At 35.9% G+C, this 14,826-nt stretch overlaps 4 protein-coding genes across 5 annotated transcripts in view; 1 reads left to right on the top strand and 3 right to left on the bottom strand.

Annotated features, from left to right (window-relative positions):
• The first annotated feature begins 794 nt into the window (after positions 1 to 794).
• Positions 795 to 5,631, top strand: LOC112516393 (mitochondrial carrier protein CoAc2). The gene is made up of 7 exons (XM_025123407.1): positions 795 to 1,130; positions 3,011 to 3,093; positions 3,191 to 3,398; positions 4,022 to 4,148; positions 4,265 to 4,449; positions 4,549 to 4,671; positions 5,236 to 5,631. Exons 1-7 carry the CDS (start codon positions 948 to 950, stop codon positions 5,386 to 5,388), a joined length of 1,062 nt encoding a protein of 353 aa, XP_024979175.1. The 5' UTR covers positions 795 to 947; the 3' UTR covers positions 5,389 to 5,631.
• LOC112516392 (pentatricopeptide repeat-containing protein At2g15690, mitochondrial-like) lies at positions 5,514 to 7,106 on the bottom strand. 2 transcript variants are annotated; one of them, XM_025123406.1, is made up of 2 exons: positions 6,529 to 7,106; positions 5,514 to 6,330 (listed from the first exon to the last, which is right to left on the bottom strand). In XM_025123406.1, exons 1-2 carry the CDS (start codon positions 7,085 to 7,087, stop codon positions 5,741 to 5,743), a joined length of 1,149 nt encoding a protein of 382 aa, XP_024979174.1. In that variant the 5' UTR covers positions 7,088 to 7,106; the 3' UTR covers positions 5,514 to 5,740. The 2 variants fall into 2 exon arrangements, with proteins under 2 accessions (XP_024979174.1, XP_024979173.1); XM_025123405.1 differs by having other exon boundaries at positions 5,514 to 7,106.
• A 2,635-nt stretch (positions 7,107 to 9,741) lies between these two features.
• LOC112517200 (serine acetyltransferase 5) lies at positions 9,742 to 12,681 on the bottom strand. Its single transcript, XM_025124561.1, has 2 exons — positions 12,301 to 12,681; positions 9,742 to 10,292 (listed from the first exon to the last, which is right to left on the bottom strand). The coding sequence occupies exons 1-2, from the start codon at positions 12,679 to 12,681 to the stop codon at positions 9,807 to 9,809; spliced, it is 867 nt and encodes a 288-aa protein (XP_024980329.1). The 3' UTR covers positions 9,742 to 9,806.
• Positions 12,682 to 13,902: 1,221 nt separating this feature from the next.
• LOC112516779 (protein EFFECTOR OF TRANSCRIPTION 2-like) overlaps positions 13,903 to 14,826 on the bottom strand; it is a gene marked incomplete at its 5' end in the record, with an annotated part of 6,502 nt that continues 5,578 nt past the window's right edge. The window contains 2 exons of the mRNA XM_025124014.1: positions 13,903 to 14,173; positions 14,662 to 14,736. Of these exons, the coding sequence (XP_024979782.1) occupies positions 14,699 to 14,736 (38 nt within the window). The remainder of the gene's footprint in view (positions 14,174 to 14,661; positions 14,737 to 14,826) is intronic.

Below are 14,826 nucleotides of genomic sequence, written 5' to 3'. Positions count from 1 at the left end.
TTTATTTGCAGTTAGTTACACGAATTCAGATATGGGATAAAATCGGATAGGGATGAACGGGTTTAAGAGTTTTTAAGAGTTTAAGAGTTTAAGAGTTTTAAGAGTTTAAGAGTTTTTAAGAGTTTTAGTCAAATGCTTTATAATATAGTATAGATATATATATATATATATATATATCGGGTTGGGTTCACATGAAATCAATATGTTTTCGTGAGACACGATTTTTACACTTGAAACTTTACAACAAAATGTTGTGAATGTAAAAAAAAGCTGAATCTTTACAGTAAAAACACTCTGAAGGTTACCTTCACAGTGTTTTGCTGTAAAGTTTCAACTGTAAAAATCGTGTCTCACACGAAAACAACTTTATCTCACATGATCTCAAGTCTATATATTTCACTCTTACCCTTAAATTTATTAGTTGTTTATAACTTCTTTTGATAATCTTTTTTACATTAACTTTTGCATGTTGTTTACATCAAACTCCATCAATTATCAATACAATTTTGAAAGTCTTACCCGATAAGTAGGAACGACGACTCTTACAACAGTTAGTATTTACCGGGTAAATTATTGCATAAAATACTGTTCAATAAACCAAAATCTTATCTGATAAGTAAGTGATAGCGTTAAATTTTATTGGTCCAATACTTATCCAGATAAGCATTTCGTAATATATTTTTAACGTATGATTCGATCAGAAAAATCACATAAAAATTTGTTCATACGAAAATCGAAATATTTGTGGAAGAATCAAGAAATCTTACTGCCCGCTCGTCGCACGGTTACACGGCAACAAAACGTCTCATCGGCTTTTTCTTTGTTCCAAAAAGAACAAGAAGCGTCTCATCTTCTCTTTCTCTTGATTCCCCCCTTAGAGTTATATAATTGGAAAGGAACTTTCCTCTCTTTCTCTCTCTAGATTCTAGAGGGAGAAAGGCCCTCCCATGGGGGAGAAGAAGAACAAGATAGAAACCGGTAAAGATGGCGTATTCTACGATACGACACCGCGCGATGGTGTTGTGGAAGGTATTCCTTTGTTCGCTAAAGAATTGATCGCCGGTGGTGTTGCTGGTGGTGTTGCTAAGACGATTGTTGCTCCTCTTGAGCGTCTCAAGATCTTATTTCAGGTTTCCTACGATTTTTTTCTCTTTGATTATGCTTCTTAATTGCAGATCGCACTTTCGCTAATTGCTGGTTGTATTTAATTTTGTTTTCATATTAGGTTATGATCGAATTGCTGGTATTTTTGGGGGAATTTTGTGGTTTGGTAGATTTTGATTCTAGTGGATTTAGCTTGTTAAGCATTGGAATTTTGGGTTATGAAGATGAACTTGCGGATTAATGGTCATTTATTACGTTTTGATTGCTAATTTTGTTGACAATGTGATCAATTATGAATAGGAACATAAATTCCCCCTTTTTCCAAACAAATTGGACTTATGCCACTACCATACGTATACGGAACTTCCTCCATAAAATTACATATCTTCCTGTATTCATCACTTTTGGGTTAATCTCAATTTCAACTTACTCATGGCACCATATGAATGAGACCCACAAACTAGAAATGTTAAATGACCAAAAAGAATGGGTTCTTAGCTCTTTGGTTCATGGGATTTCCGTTGCAACTGGTCATTATACATGCTTCATATGTCTTGAGTTGCAACTCATAGTTGATGGGTTACACCGGTCGTGAGAAAAGAGAGTCTTGTATTGCACCTATGCCAACCAAGAATTTAGGTTCACATGTTCAGCATTTCTTTTTATTAAGGTTCCCATTATATGGTGTGACAGAATCGAAGATGTGATGATGCATTTTAATTACTTGACATGTGGTTAACTCAAGATGTGAGAATTTTAACAGGGCTGTGTTTGTGGATTATTTCTGCCATTCTCGACCAAACCATTGTTGATGGCTTCTTGGGGTCTAAGCCAAGATATGATAGATGTCGCTTTTAGGGAATTTTGTTTGTTAAGGCCATGGAAATGTAGGTCAATTGTCCAAAAAAATTTAGGGTTTCACCACTGTCTCTGAATTGCTTCTCTCTTGCTCCCAGCCCATTAGAGAGCTAGATTTGCCTCTATTCCTTGTCTCTTTCATTCAGCTTTTCTCAAAGCAGCTTGACATCAAGCCATAACTGGTATGAAGTAAATGATAGTTGTTGGCGTCTCTAACTGGGTTTGACTTAAAATCCTTGAAATTTGTAGATAAGAGAACATGAATCATTGTGGGAACTCTAATTCTAGAACAGAACTTTTAATCGTTCTATAGCTGAGTGATTAGTTGTGGGATGGACGAATCTGGAGTGCAACTTGGGATTAATATAGCTGAAGATATAGTTGATGTTCGTCTAGGGAAATTACTGAACAGTTTGTTTGTGCTGGTAGTCTAGATGTGGTTAGAAGCCAAGGAACAACAATTTCTAAGAGTACTTGTACAGATCAAGATAGTTTTGGTAGTGTCATGAATGGTCTTCCATAAATTTGAATCTAACTAATTGAACCGTAAAATGAGAACACTCCTTCAGAGGTGACTTTGACTGACATCAATGCAAATGATCATCAGAAGAGGAAGCTTCAACTGAAAAATGTCTTGGAGGGACACCTTTTTTATGTTTTGACTTTTGATATCCATCCTACAATGTTGGGTAATTGACATGCCATGATGTTGTTAGGATCTCATAGAGGCCCTTTAGGGCCATGACACATAAATGGATTTTATGAGCTTCTAATGTATCTTTTACACCATGGTGGGCTCCCAATTGACACTCTCCTGTTATCAGGAAAAGAAGCAAGATTTATATTCTCATGGTCTCAATTGTTTGTGCCTCATGAAATATGAATGATGTATGTAAAAATTTCTCAACTTGCAACTTTAATTTCATATTTTATTCTATAATAAATTTTGAATACTATTCACAGCGTTTTATCCCTGGAGTTGTATGCACTTTTTCCTCTTTCATATTTCAGGAGGTAACCATTGTGTTTCTTTACTATTCTGTTACAGACTAGAAGCGAATTTCACAATATAGGATTGTTAGCATCTTTTAGAAGGATTGCAAAGACAGAAGGACTTCTTGGGTTTTACAGGTTGGAGATGAAACTTCTGTTGCTCTCTGTTTACACTGAAACCTTTCTTTTTCTCAAGCTAATATGTTTCGGGCATGTGTTGTCGTCTATACTACAGAGGGAATGGAGCTAGTGTTGCCAGAATCGTTCCTTATGCCGCATTACATTATATGGCATATGAACAATATAGAAGGCATATCGACTACAATTTTCCTGCCATGGGAAGCAGCCCGGTTATTGATCTGTTAGCAGGATCATTATCTGGAGGAACTGCTGTTCTTTTTACCTATCCGCTTGATTTAGTTAGAACTAAATTGGCTTATCAGGTATACAATCATCATTCGGCAACTTAGTTGAGTGTCTTTCTGTTTCACACACAAATGTGCATGCACACTCGTTGCCAAACATTGTCTATTACCATCTCCAATCGTTTACATCATTTCTTACACCAAAATGGTGTAGAATTTGGTGTAAATAATAATGCATCTCCATCCCATTAACACCATTCATGATACCAAATAGAAAATTTCAAGTATATTCCTTATTCCTAACTTGTATAATTTTTCAATAATACCCTTATATTTATTAGTTGCTTACTACTACATGTTTAAATTCTTTTTTGGTATGTATTTCTTTGTATTATAATATATATGTCAATGGTGTAGTTTTTAAATATGTTATTGAAAAAATTCAAGTTACACAAAAATTAAACTTCAGGGGCCATTTTGTAATAAAAATAGTTCAATACCAAATTGGTGTAAAAGAATAGAACACCAAATTTTAGCATTATTCACCAAAAACAATATGGTGTAAGATTTGGTGTTGGGTTGGAATGAAATAGCATGAAAATTAGTGTAGAAAATGAGATTTGGTGTCGGGTTGGAGATGCTCTGATGATCCCAAAACCTTCGGACATATAACTGAGAATCATTCTGATCTGATAGTACAGGTTGTGGACACTCCCAAATTGAACGGAAAAGGAGCCATGACAAGCGAACATGTATATAAAGGAATTAAGGATTGCTTTTCAAAGACTTATAGAGAGGCTGGGATGAGAGGCCTTTACCGTGGCGTGGGTATGAATTCTTTCTGTTCTCACAGCTCTAGTCTACAGTTGTTTTTTGACCTTGCATAGATATTATACAATAAATAGATTTTGATTTCTTTTTAAAAAATTGAATTTTTCTGTTAGCTCCATCACTCTTCGGAATCTTTCCTTACTCGGGTTTGAAGTTTTACTTCTATGAGGAAATGAAAAGCCGTGTCCCTGATGATTACAGAAAGAACATAATGGTCAAACTTGCTTGTGGATCTGTTGCTGGTTTACTTGGTCAGACTTTCACATACCCTTTGGATGTTGTTAGACGTCAAATGCAGGTAATCTTTCAATTATGGTTTCGTTTATATATACATACATGTGTGTGTATACACGTATGCAGACAAAGTATGAGGATATGTGTTCTTTGACTATCATAGGTTCAGCGGCTACAGGCTTCCACCAGCTTACAAGTGAAAGGAACAATGGGAACTCTTGTTATGATTGTCCAAAAAGAAGGATGGAAACAATTGTTTTCAGGACTGAGCATCAACTACCTGAAGGTGAGAGACTTTGACAAACCACCTGTGACCCCATTAGTTCATTTTATGCTATGTTTGGGAAATTAGCTGAAAAGCTAGTTGTCGGCTAATAAGCTAGTTGTTGCTTGTTAGCTCATAAGCTAGCTCATGAACTAGTCATGTGTGGTAAAAACTAACTAGTAAGTTAGAATCACAATGTGAAATGACCTAAAAGGAATATATAAGGGGCATAATTGGAAAAAAGGGAGAATAAAACCACGGATAAGCTATTAAAGCTAGCATATGGCTTACCAAAGCTTTTCTTAATAAGCTCAAAAGATATAAGCTAGTTTATGGTTGACAAACATGGCCTTAGGGCCCCTTTATTAGCAGCTTATTCTGTTCGCTATAAATGACTGTTTTTCAGTGGCTTAATAATATAGAAAGTGGCTTATTCAATAAGCTTCTAAGGGGGAGCTTTACACAGAAAACCAAGTTTTTTTTCAAACCTATTTCTCCCAATTAAAAAACACGCTCTTAGTCTGTCCCAGATGATAAAGAAAATCAGGTTTCTGATCATCGGGTTGGCAATTTGTAAATTTTCAGGTCGTGCCATCAGTCGCAATTGGATTTACTGTCTATGATGTCATGAAAGCGTACCTCAGGGTCCCACCACGAGATAAAGCTATTGTTGAAGTGGCCACAAATCGAAGAGATAGCCAAACATCAACCTTGCCCTCATCACAATCTGCCTCATAAAATTCCAACATAATCTGGTATTCTTTTTCTCATTAGTAATCAAGCCATTTAACAATTGTACATTTGATTCTTCTGTGATATAGCCTAGGTTTTCTATTGCAGCGTATAGATACAAGTATCCCTCTGCAATAATTGCTTAGATTGAGAATAATGCAGGGCATATGTTACATATCGAGATCCAAACAGTGTACATAAAAATAAGATCTGTAACATGCATTTTTGATCCAAAGAAAGTGAGAATCACTCTCTGTTATATTCATTAGAAACTGTTTTATAGATCATATAACAAGCATATAATATACACTGAACATCTGCAGAAGTTGATCTCCTATCAATTATTAGTCGAAAAAGGTTACCAGTAATCTCCACACGAGCATTTACCGTCTTTAAAATGATGGAATCGCTTGTTGTCTCTTACGATTAGTTCTCTCCCGACAATCTTGGACATAATCTTGATAGCATTATGGCAATCGCCACATATCCTGAGGTTCTTGATGATCCTAAGAGTTGTTCTTGCTGGAGTACTGATTAAACCGTATGCAATCGCTAAACGCTCGCTATGATACATCAAAGCCTGCTCTTTGGCTTCTTGATCAATGTCATGAAGCACATACCGGGTATCTGGCACATACCCTGCATCTCTCATTTGACCATTTAAACCGTTTACGTTCTTATACGTGTCTTCCTTATACGGATCTGGGTTTCTGTATTCATCGGTCTTATTCTTTCCTTCAAGCATATTACTTGCATATTGCTTCCTTCCTAAAGGAAGCTTATCGACTAGCACCATCGATGGTTGAAACGATGCCAAGATTTCTTGAACATGGTCTTCAAGCTCAATATCTCCATGGATTCGAGCAAAATTCATCAATGATTCCCAGATTTCAACTGTAGGTTCAAAAGGCATGTTTTCTATAAGCTCCATAGCTTCATTTAGATGACCTGCATTCCCCAAAACATCGATAACCCGCAAATAATGTTCAATCTTTGGAACTACATTATACTTATCCTTCATTGTTTTAAAGTGTAGTAAACATTCATGAACCGAATCAATACCGACACAAGCCAATAAAACTAAACTAAAAGTTTCCTCATTTGGAGTCAATCCCAAATCTTTCATTTGATCATATAACAACAAACCTGCATTGGGTTCTTTGTTGTCTACATATCCATTGATCATCAAATGCCATAATGTTAAGTTTTTTCGTTCACGCATTCTGTCGAACACCCTGCGTGCATCTCTCATACTGCTGCATTTTACGTACAAACCCACCAATTTAGAGTTTAATTTCACATCACCATAGAAAGGAGATCGAATAAGAAGCTGTTGAACTTTCTTCCCCAATTCAAGATCGTCGCACAAATCTAAAACGACCTCGAAAACGTCGTATTCTGCTGGGACGCCTTGAGACATCAACTCTATCGTTTCTTTGATCAAACCGTTTTTGCATAAACTCATTAAATCGGCATCTGGTGGAGATGGGGTGGTGAGTTTTTGGTTTAAGTTGTTCTGTCTGCGAAGAGTTGGTCGGATTGTTGACGGGTTACGGCGGCGATTGGTGGTGGTGCGTGTGGTGGAGTCATTTGGCGATGCGGTGCAGAGAGTAGGATTTGAAAAGTTGAATGGGAATTTGGGTTTGGATTTGGGTTGTTTTGGTATGCGGAATTTGAATTGGAGAGAAGAGAGAGATGACGCCATGGATATGGGAGAACCTCGAGCTTCTGGGTAGCTGATGCTGGAGACGATAAAAGGAGAAATGAAATATCTACCCATACGACATCGTTCCCTCATTAGTTATTACTTATTAGAGTAAATTACGTTTTTAGTCCCCGTGGTTTGTTAAAAGTTATGATTTCCCTTCTTGTGGTTTACATATTGCGATTTTAGTCCTGATTTTTGATTCATTATTATTTCAAAGGTTTTCAATTCTTAATTATTTTGTTCGCCTATACTTAAAAAGGTAAGACAAAGATAACAATAAATTATAAATTATAGGGATGAAAAACGTAATTTTTAAATCACAGGGACAAAAATTACAATCTTTAACAAACCATAAGGATGAAAAATTGTAATTTACTCTAGTTTTTATGGACACTTTTTTAGCTTAAATTGCACAATCCCCCTCTAATTTGATAAAGAAAACCATACCCTAAAATAGGGGTGAGCATAGGCGGGTACCCGCCCTTTTTGACAGGAACCGGAACCGGAACCGGCGGTTCTTGAGATATTGGAACCGGAACCGGAACCGGTTAGAGCAGTTCTTAAATTTTTGGAACCGGAACCGCCAGGAACCGGTTCCGGTTCCGGGTACCCGCCCCGCTTCCTAAAATATTAAAATTTTGTTATTTAAAAATAAAAAATAAAACATTGCCAAAACACTAAATAAATAAGCAAGAATATAAATTATATAGAATAATGGTTACAAATGTTGTTTAACGATTACAAACCATAATAGACTAATAAAAAATGTTCAAAGTTTAACGATTACATACTATAATGGTAAATGTTCAAAGTTTAACGATTACATACTATGAATCCAAGTGAATACACAATTTGAAAGAATACGAATCATTTTATATGAATAATTTAGATGAAGAATGAAGATGACGATATGCTTTCAAGATGTAAACCTAATATAAATTTGGCATAAAAAATAATAATTAATTTTTTATTGGAAAATACCGGGTACCCGGCGGGTAACGGTTCCGAAAAATTGAGAACCGGAACCGGAACCGTTCTCAATCGGTTCCGTATTTTAGGAACCGGAACCACTCATATCGGTTTCGGTTCCGGAACCGGCGGTTCCAACGCGGTTCCGGTTCCGTAACCGGGTACCCGGTTCCGCTGCTCCCCCCTACCCTAAAATATATAAAAAAAGTTAAGATTAGAAATTTTAGAAGTTTGATAGTTGCTGAATGATTTGGTGTAGAATAAGGGGTTGTTTGTTTACCTCTTAATAATTCTATATTTTCATTAAGAGACAATATCTGAATCGTTAAAAGGTGAATTTTGTTTGACAAAATTTAGCATCCTAATTTCATTGTAAACAACTACGAAATAATTAAATTTCATTTTACATTATATCATGAGAGCTTCTTAATCATTTTGATCACTTCATAATTATGTACCAAACCATTCAGCAACTGTCAAATGAAATTAAATAGTCAGAATGATTAAGAGGCTTTCATGATATAGTGTAAAATGAAATATAATTGTTTGGTAATTATTTACAACGAAATTAGGACGCTGAATAGTCAAGAGAGACATACGATACAAAATTATTCAAAGAGTTTTAGAACCATTAATAGACATATTTTTTTGTCAAATAAGATTCATCTCTTAATCATTTATAGAGCCTGACTCCATATTTTGTTTGTAAAAGTGTTATACTTATATGGAGTGTGCTTTAAAATATATATTATAAGTTTTAATACATATTTATGGTGGATATAATCATATTTAATAAAAAAAATTAATAAGAAAAACTGATTATTAAATATAAAATAAAATTATATAATCATCTCCAAATTTAATCGAGTGATTGATTTTTATTTTGCATCTTAAAATAATCACTGAACACTTTGTAAAATAATGATCATTTCAGATATTCAACAAGAATAAATAAGAAATGACCATTTAATCCCTAATGTTTTTAAGAGAAAAATGATAATTTCAATTAAATTCAACGACAATGACAATGACCATTTTACCCCTAGCGTTATGGGTTTTGTGCAGGTCTTGTCGATGAGATGAATGATTGTTACAAATGTAAATGAGTCGTTTTTAACGAGCTACTTGAGCTAGAGTCGATCTTGGACACAAAATGAAACTTGCTTAACTTAACGAACCAAGCTTCATAACACCAATGTTTGACTCGGCCCGTTCGAAAACTCGATTAAATTTTTTAAGTCGGTCAAGCAATTCAAGCATACACCATGCTCATATTCATAAATTCTACGATAAAAACTATCAACCTCGAGCCAATAAACGAGTTAATCGACCATGATTTTAAGGCCATTAACAGGCATTGAGGTCAAGTCCTACATCGAACAAGTTATTCGAGCTTAAACCTCATATTATTGCCTCTAGTTGTTACAAAATTATAAATAGAACCATCTTTTTTATATTAACCTGGACATCCAACCTGCTATGCGAACCGACTAATCTCAAGGTGACGATCAAACCCGGAGTCACCACATTTGAACTTCCATAGCCACAAGGGGATTTTTATTCCTCCTTGGATTCGAACCTGGGACCTCCAGACACTTTTAACGTTTGGAGCCCAAACTCAAACCAATCGAACACCACCGTTGTGGTTAATAGAACCATCTTTGAGATTGGTATTGTATCAAAATGATTTCATATAAATACGAAATTATTTGAAATTGATAGCATGAAATATATAGAATGGAAGAATTCATATAGTGTAAGACCAATTGGACATGAAGGATGTATGATCCATCGACATCCCTGGGCATTCTTCAAGCTTTGATGCTTCTTTGCCTTCTACCAACCTTGCCGGATTCCCCACCGCCGTTGCTCGTGGCGGCACCTCCATCAGAACCACCGATCCCGCACCAATCTTCGCCCCTTCACCGATCTTCACATTACCTAATATTGTCGCCCCTGCACCGATCAACACACCGTCTCCTATCTTTGGGTGGCGGTCACCGCCAGCCTTTCCTGTCCCGCCTAGAGTTACATGGTGGAGGATGGAAACGTTGTTGCCAATAACCGCTGTCTCACCGATGACGACACCGGTTGCATGGTCAAACAATATTCCCTTTCCAAGTGTAGCACCCGGGTGAATGTCGACAGCGAAGACATCGGAGATCCGAGATTGTAGGGCCAGGGCAAGTGGTCGTCGGGATTGAGTCCATAACTTATGAGCCACCCGCTGGGCCTGATTAAACGATGAACCAGCTTGTTAACGAAAGTGTTCACGTTAGAGCATCTTTAATAGATTTTCTAAAATGGAGAAAAACAAGATAAAGAAGCTAAGTACATCTCCAACAGATTCCCTAAAATTTCTATAAAATAGAGAATCAGAATTCAAAATCTCTCGGAAAAAAATTACATTCAATTCCGACATTATTTCACACTCTCACCGGTCACCACCTTTCTCCATTTTGAATTATCGAGCAAAAAGTTTATCCAAAATCTATTTTATTTTATCGGATAACATTCTTGACTATTAAAATAGACCGTTGGTAAGGGGTTGTTTGTTTACCTCTTAATAGTTCCATTAAGAAACAAACTCTGAATTGTTAAGAGATGAATCTTGTTTGGCAAAAAAATGTTTGCTTCTTAATGGTTCTAAAACCCTCTAAATGATTTTGTATCATGGACCTCCCTTAACCATTCAGCGCCCTAATTTCATTGTAAATAATTATAATTCATTTTTACACTATATCATGAAAGTCTCTTAATCATTCTGATTACTTAATCATTCTGTATTAAATCATTAAGCAACTCTCAAACAACCCCTGAATATGTTTTATACCTAATAAACACTTTATAGGGAAAATAACAATACACATGAACTCTGAAAAAGATATTAAAAAATAACAACACCCAAAATATCCAAATTCAATGAAAAGTGTCATCTTTTTCTATGGTTTGCGGGCAGGGGCGGCTAAGGGGCGGGCCCCGGCCCAGAGCATTAAAAGCCTGACCGGACATTAATTCACATGTTGTATCTGTCATATTGTTACTAAAAAATACTTACAAAAAACTGCTACGATGATACCAGTGGCGGATCCAGGATTTTGGTCTAATGGGGGCACCTTTAAGGTAGCTTAAACGCCCACAAAGTCGTCCTATGTGTTTTTAGCCTTATTCCACCATTCCAAGAGATTTTTGAAGTTTTTTGGATTATTTTGAGGGATTTTTAAGGTTTTTTTTATCAATTTCGAGAAACTTTTCAGTTTTTTGGTTGATTTCAAGATACTTTCTTTAGTTGGTGGGGGCCTAACAAGAAATTACGGAGGAAAACCATGGTAGAAAATAAAAAAAAAACAACTTTTACCCTTAGAAAATTTATTTTTTTTAATTTTTTAGTGGGGGCCTTTCCCCCCACCTTTTACAAGCTAGATCCGCCCCTGGATGATACTGATGTATAGTTGTATGCTACCACTAGGCCGGTGCAATCATCTTCCCCCTTGTTACTTTTATATTTCTCGTTCTAAATCTTTTTTATCAGCTTAAAATTGTCTTTTTTGTTTTGAAAAAACATAGATAATATTTGAAATCTTATTATTCTTTTTACACGTATGATTTTATCAAACATATTTATATAGACAATATAAATAATTATCTTTTGTTGTTGAATCTGCTGAACTTATACATGCAAGTTCAAGTTTGTTTTTAGTTTTAATAGAATGATATAAAATGACTCTTTTATAAATCATTAGCGATACTTAAAAAAAAAATTATGTCACTAATCACGTCAGCAAATAATACCGAGTAGGATACCACATCACTCGGTGCATCCACATGATAACCGGTTAATGTTTTAACTTGTTACCCGGATATTTAAATGGTTAAAACTTTACATCTCAGGTACTAAAATAAAAGTTTTAAAAGTACGTTTCCTAAATTAAAAATAAGTATGTTCCTTTTTCATACAATTTACACTTACTATAATAGACATTGTGTGACAACTCAACTTTGTTATAAACCCCAAATAGTTTACTGTTTTTTTTGAATAGGGGTATTTTTTAGGGCTTTCGCCCCTATAGGATGGACCTGTGCAGGAATCACACATATTTCAAAGATAATAGCAATCTCTTCAAGTATTCCAATTAAATTAGCACAAAATTGCAACAAGAATCATATAACAATTAATCAATACATGTATATATATAATATATATATATATATATATATATATATAAACTCAAGAAACTAACCTGGCAAGCAAGGAACCCTTTGTAATTGAGTAGGCAATGAGAAAACGAAGCGCAAGCAGGGTCACGGGACCTGGCGGCGCGTAAGTCTGCCACGGCGGCGGATCGGAGGTCCGGGTCGCCGGAAAACGTGTTGAGGAAGAGATCGTACAGCAGAGTTGACAGTAAAGTGGAGGAGCAAAGCTTGTTTCCAAGATGGAAAGAGAGTGAGCGTTCCAGAGAGGAGTGAGAGAGTATCGTGGAGTACAGATAGCTAGCCAGCGCCGGCTCCGATTCGGCGTCACGGCGGGACTCCGCCTTAATCTCCGCCCATAGCCATGATGCCTCCTCGTCTGGCTCCGCCGTCGCTGGCTGCGATGCGTGTCGGGATTCACCTGCTGGCATTGGTTAAAATACGAATGCCGTTCTTTTTTGCAGCTTTACTGAGGATCTTATCGGTTCTCACGACGACGTTTTGGGAAAATATGAGCTGTCATGCCATCAGGAGCATTGTGTATCCAGATATAGCGGGTTAGACAATGCCACGTTAACATTTAAGAAAAAGAACATGACATGTTTCGTTATTATTAATAAAATCAAATCATACATTAAAAATATAAACCGCCATCAAATGCTTATTGATCCAGCGATATTCAGGTTATTGACTGGTCATTCATCGAACAGTATCTAGATTACCAGTAAAATCCAACCTTCACAAAAATCAGTGTTTTTACCTACACCAAAGATGAAGAGTATGTATAAGTTTTGTCATATATATAATATATATTTCAAAATATAAAAAGATAAAAGAGTATGATATTGATATATGCAACAAATAAATTTACCAAAAACATAAATGAATTGAATGGACAAAGATTAGTTGAGAGATGTCGATGTCCTTAAAACAGATTTGTTTTCAACGGCAACGTCTTTTTCCCAGGATACAGCGTTATAATGGTTTTTCCATGAATTTTCAAACCAAATATCACCTGAGCAATGAGTGATCAATACTTTTCATCTTGTTTTCATATGAAACCCTCTAAATTGTGTGTTGCAAGGTGTTTTTCATAAAACTGGTGGGCTCTCTATTCACCACAACTTATAATCGATGATGAGTTAATGATACATTGGTTACGGAAACAGTTTCATAGAAAATACTAATTATTCCATAAATGTCGTGTTACAAAATATTTTACAAATAAATTAATTGCATTTGTAACTGATATCATAATTGGTTCATCAATTTTCTAGAAAATGACAAAACTTATCGGCACGTTAGAGAGCCTTCTAGCCATATTTATTCAACTCTACCAATTACAAAATTCATCCTAATTGAGCATGTCTAGCATATTTTTTCACAGTAACAGGATCGTTATAACTGACTCCGTTGAGTTCACCATTCCAACACTTCCTGTGAATGTGATCAATTTCTCATCCACTCGAACTTCATTTTTAGACACGTGATACACCAAAACGTAGCTCTAACATGGGTCTATCCAAACCCGGTAAAACATCTTCTCGTTTCGAGATCGGATTCGACTTTGTTTTCATGTCCGAAATGGGTATAAAATAAACCCCATTTTTTCCAACAACATGTATGAATGTGAAATTAATTTAAAAAAGTTCATTTTATTGATCATATAATGACATGTTTAAGAACACATAGAGTTTACAATACACACCAAACCCATTTTATTACAATACACACCAAACCCATTTTATTACAATGGGAAAACCACATAAAACACTTCCACAACAATAAAAAAGGAACACATGGAATGGATTATATGGAACTATGGATACATACCTCCAAAGGAGAAGCTGGTTTTGTGACTTGATGCACGATTGTATCTCCAACCCTTCGCAGAAGGTTTTTTTAACAGGAACATGTTTTTAACTGGGAGCAAGACTGTTGAGCAGATCAGAAGTTGGTCATTGAGCTAAGGAAAATGAGAACCAAAGGGCTTTTGGCCCAGCGGTATCTCCGTATTCGGACCTTTGGCCTTCTAGGAGGTCAGAGGTTCCAATGTCTTCAAAGGTGTAGTGGGTGTGTAAGTTCATTTGGCGTATATACTGATTATATACTCTAAAAAATATTAGAAGGGCAAGCTCCAAAAACACAAACTGGAAATACGCTTAGGGTGCGTTTGGTATCCAGACAGCACATGACAGATAAAATAACCAATTTACTCTTAATGTGTTGTTTATATTTTTTATATATGTTGATTAATTTACACGCTTGTTCCACTTTGTTTGCAAAATGTGGAACAGAGATCCATGTTATGTTATGTTCTGTCCAATATACCAAACGCACCCTCAACGTCATTTTTACCCTTTTTTGTTATAGCCCCATAAGTCTAAAGAACAAGGAGAATTATCTCATACCAGTCTGATCGATGAGATCAGTGATTAATCTTGGACCTCATTGCTCATGTTGCCAGCAAAACATGCTTTCTTTACCTGCTTTCCTTCTACAAGAGGAACCATTAAGTGTAATGGCTATGCAAGTCAACGAATCAGCACCAACATCCCGGCCGAAGTGTATAGGAA

This window comes from Cynara cardunculus, assembly GCF_001531365.2.
Source record: "Cynara cardunculus var. scolymus isolate 2C chromosome LG 8, CcrdV1, whole genome shotgun sequence".
Lineage (NCBI taxonomy): Eukaryota > Viridiplantae > Streptophyta > Magnoliopsida > Asterales > Asteraceae > Cynara > Cynara cardunculus.
Note: the sequence above shows the minus strand (reverse complement) of the source record. Positions and strands in the feature narration are given on the sequence as shown.

Coding starts and splice junctions, on each gene's coding strand:
- LOC112516393 (XM_025123407.1), top strand. CDS start 948: ATGGGGGAGAAGAAGAACAAGATAGAAACCGGTAAAGATGGCGTATTC. Junction 3,094..3,190: donor GGACTTCTTGGGTTTTACAG/GTTGGAGATGAA, acceptor TCTATACTACAG/AGGGAATGGAGCTAGTGTTG. Junction 4,149..4,264: donor AGGCCTTTACCGTGGCGTGG/GTATGAATTCTT, acceptor TTTTTCTGTTAG/CTCCATCACTCTTCGGAATC.
- LOC112516392 (XM_025123405.1), bottom strand. CDS start 7,087: ATGGCGTCATCTCTCTCTTCTCTCCAATTCAAATTCCGCATACCAAAA.
- LOC112517200 (XM_025124561.1), bottom strand. CDS start 12,681: ATGCCAGCAGGTGAATCCCGACACGCATCGCAGCCAGCGACGGCGGAG. Junction 10,293..12,300: donor AAGGGTTCCTTGCTTGCCAG/GTTAGTTTCTTG, acceptor TCGTTTAATCAG/GCCCAGCGGGTGGCTCATAA.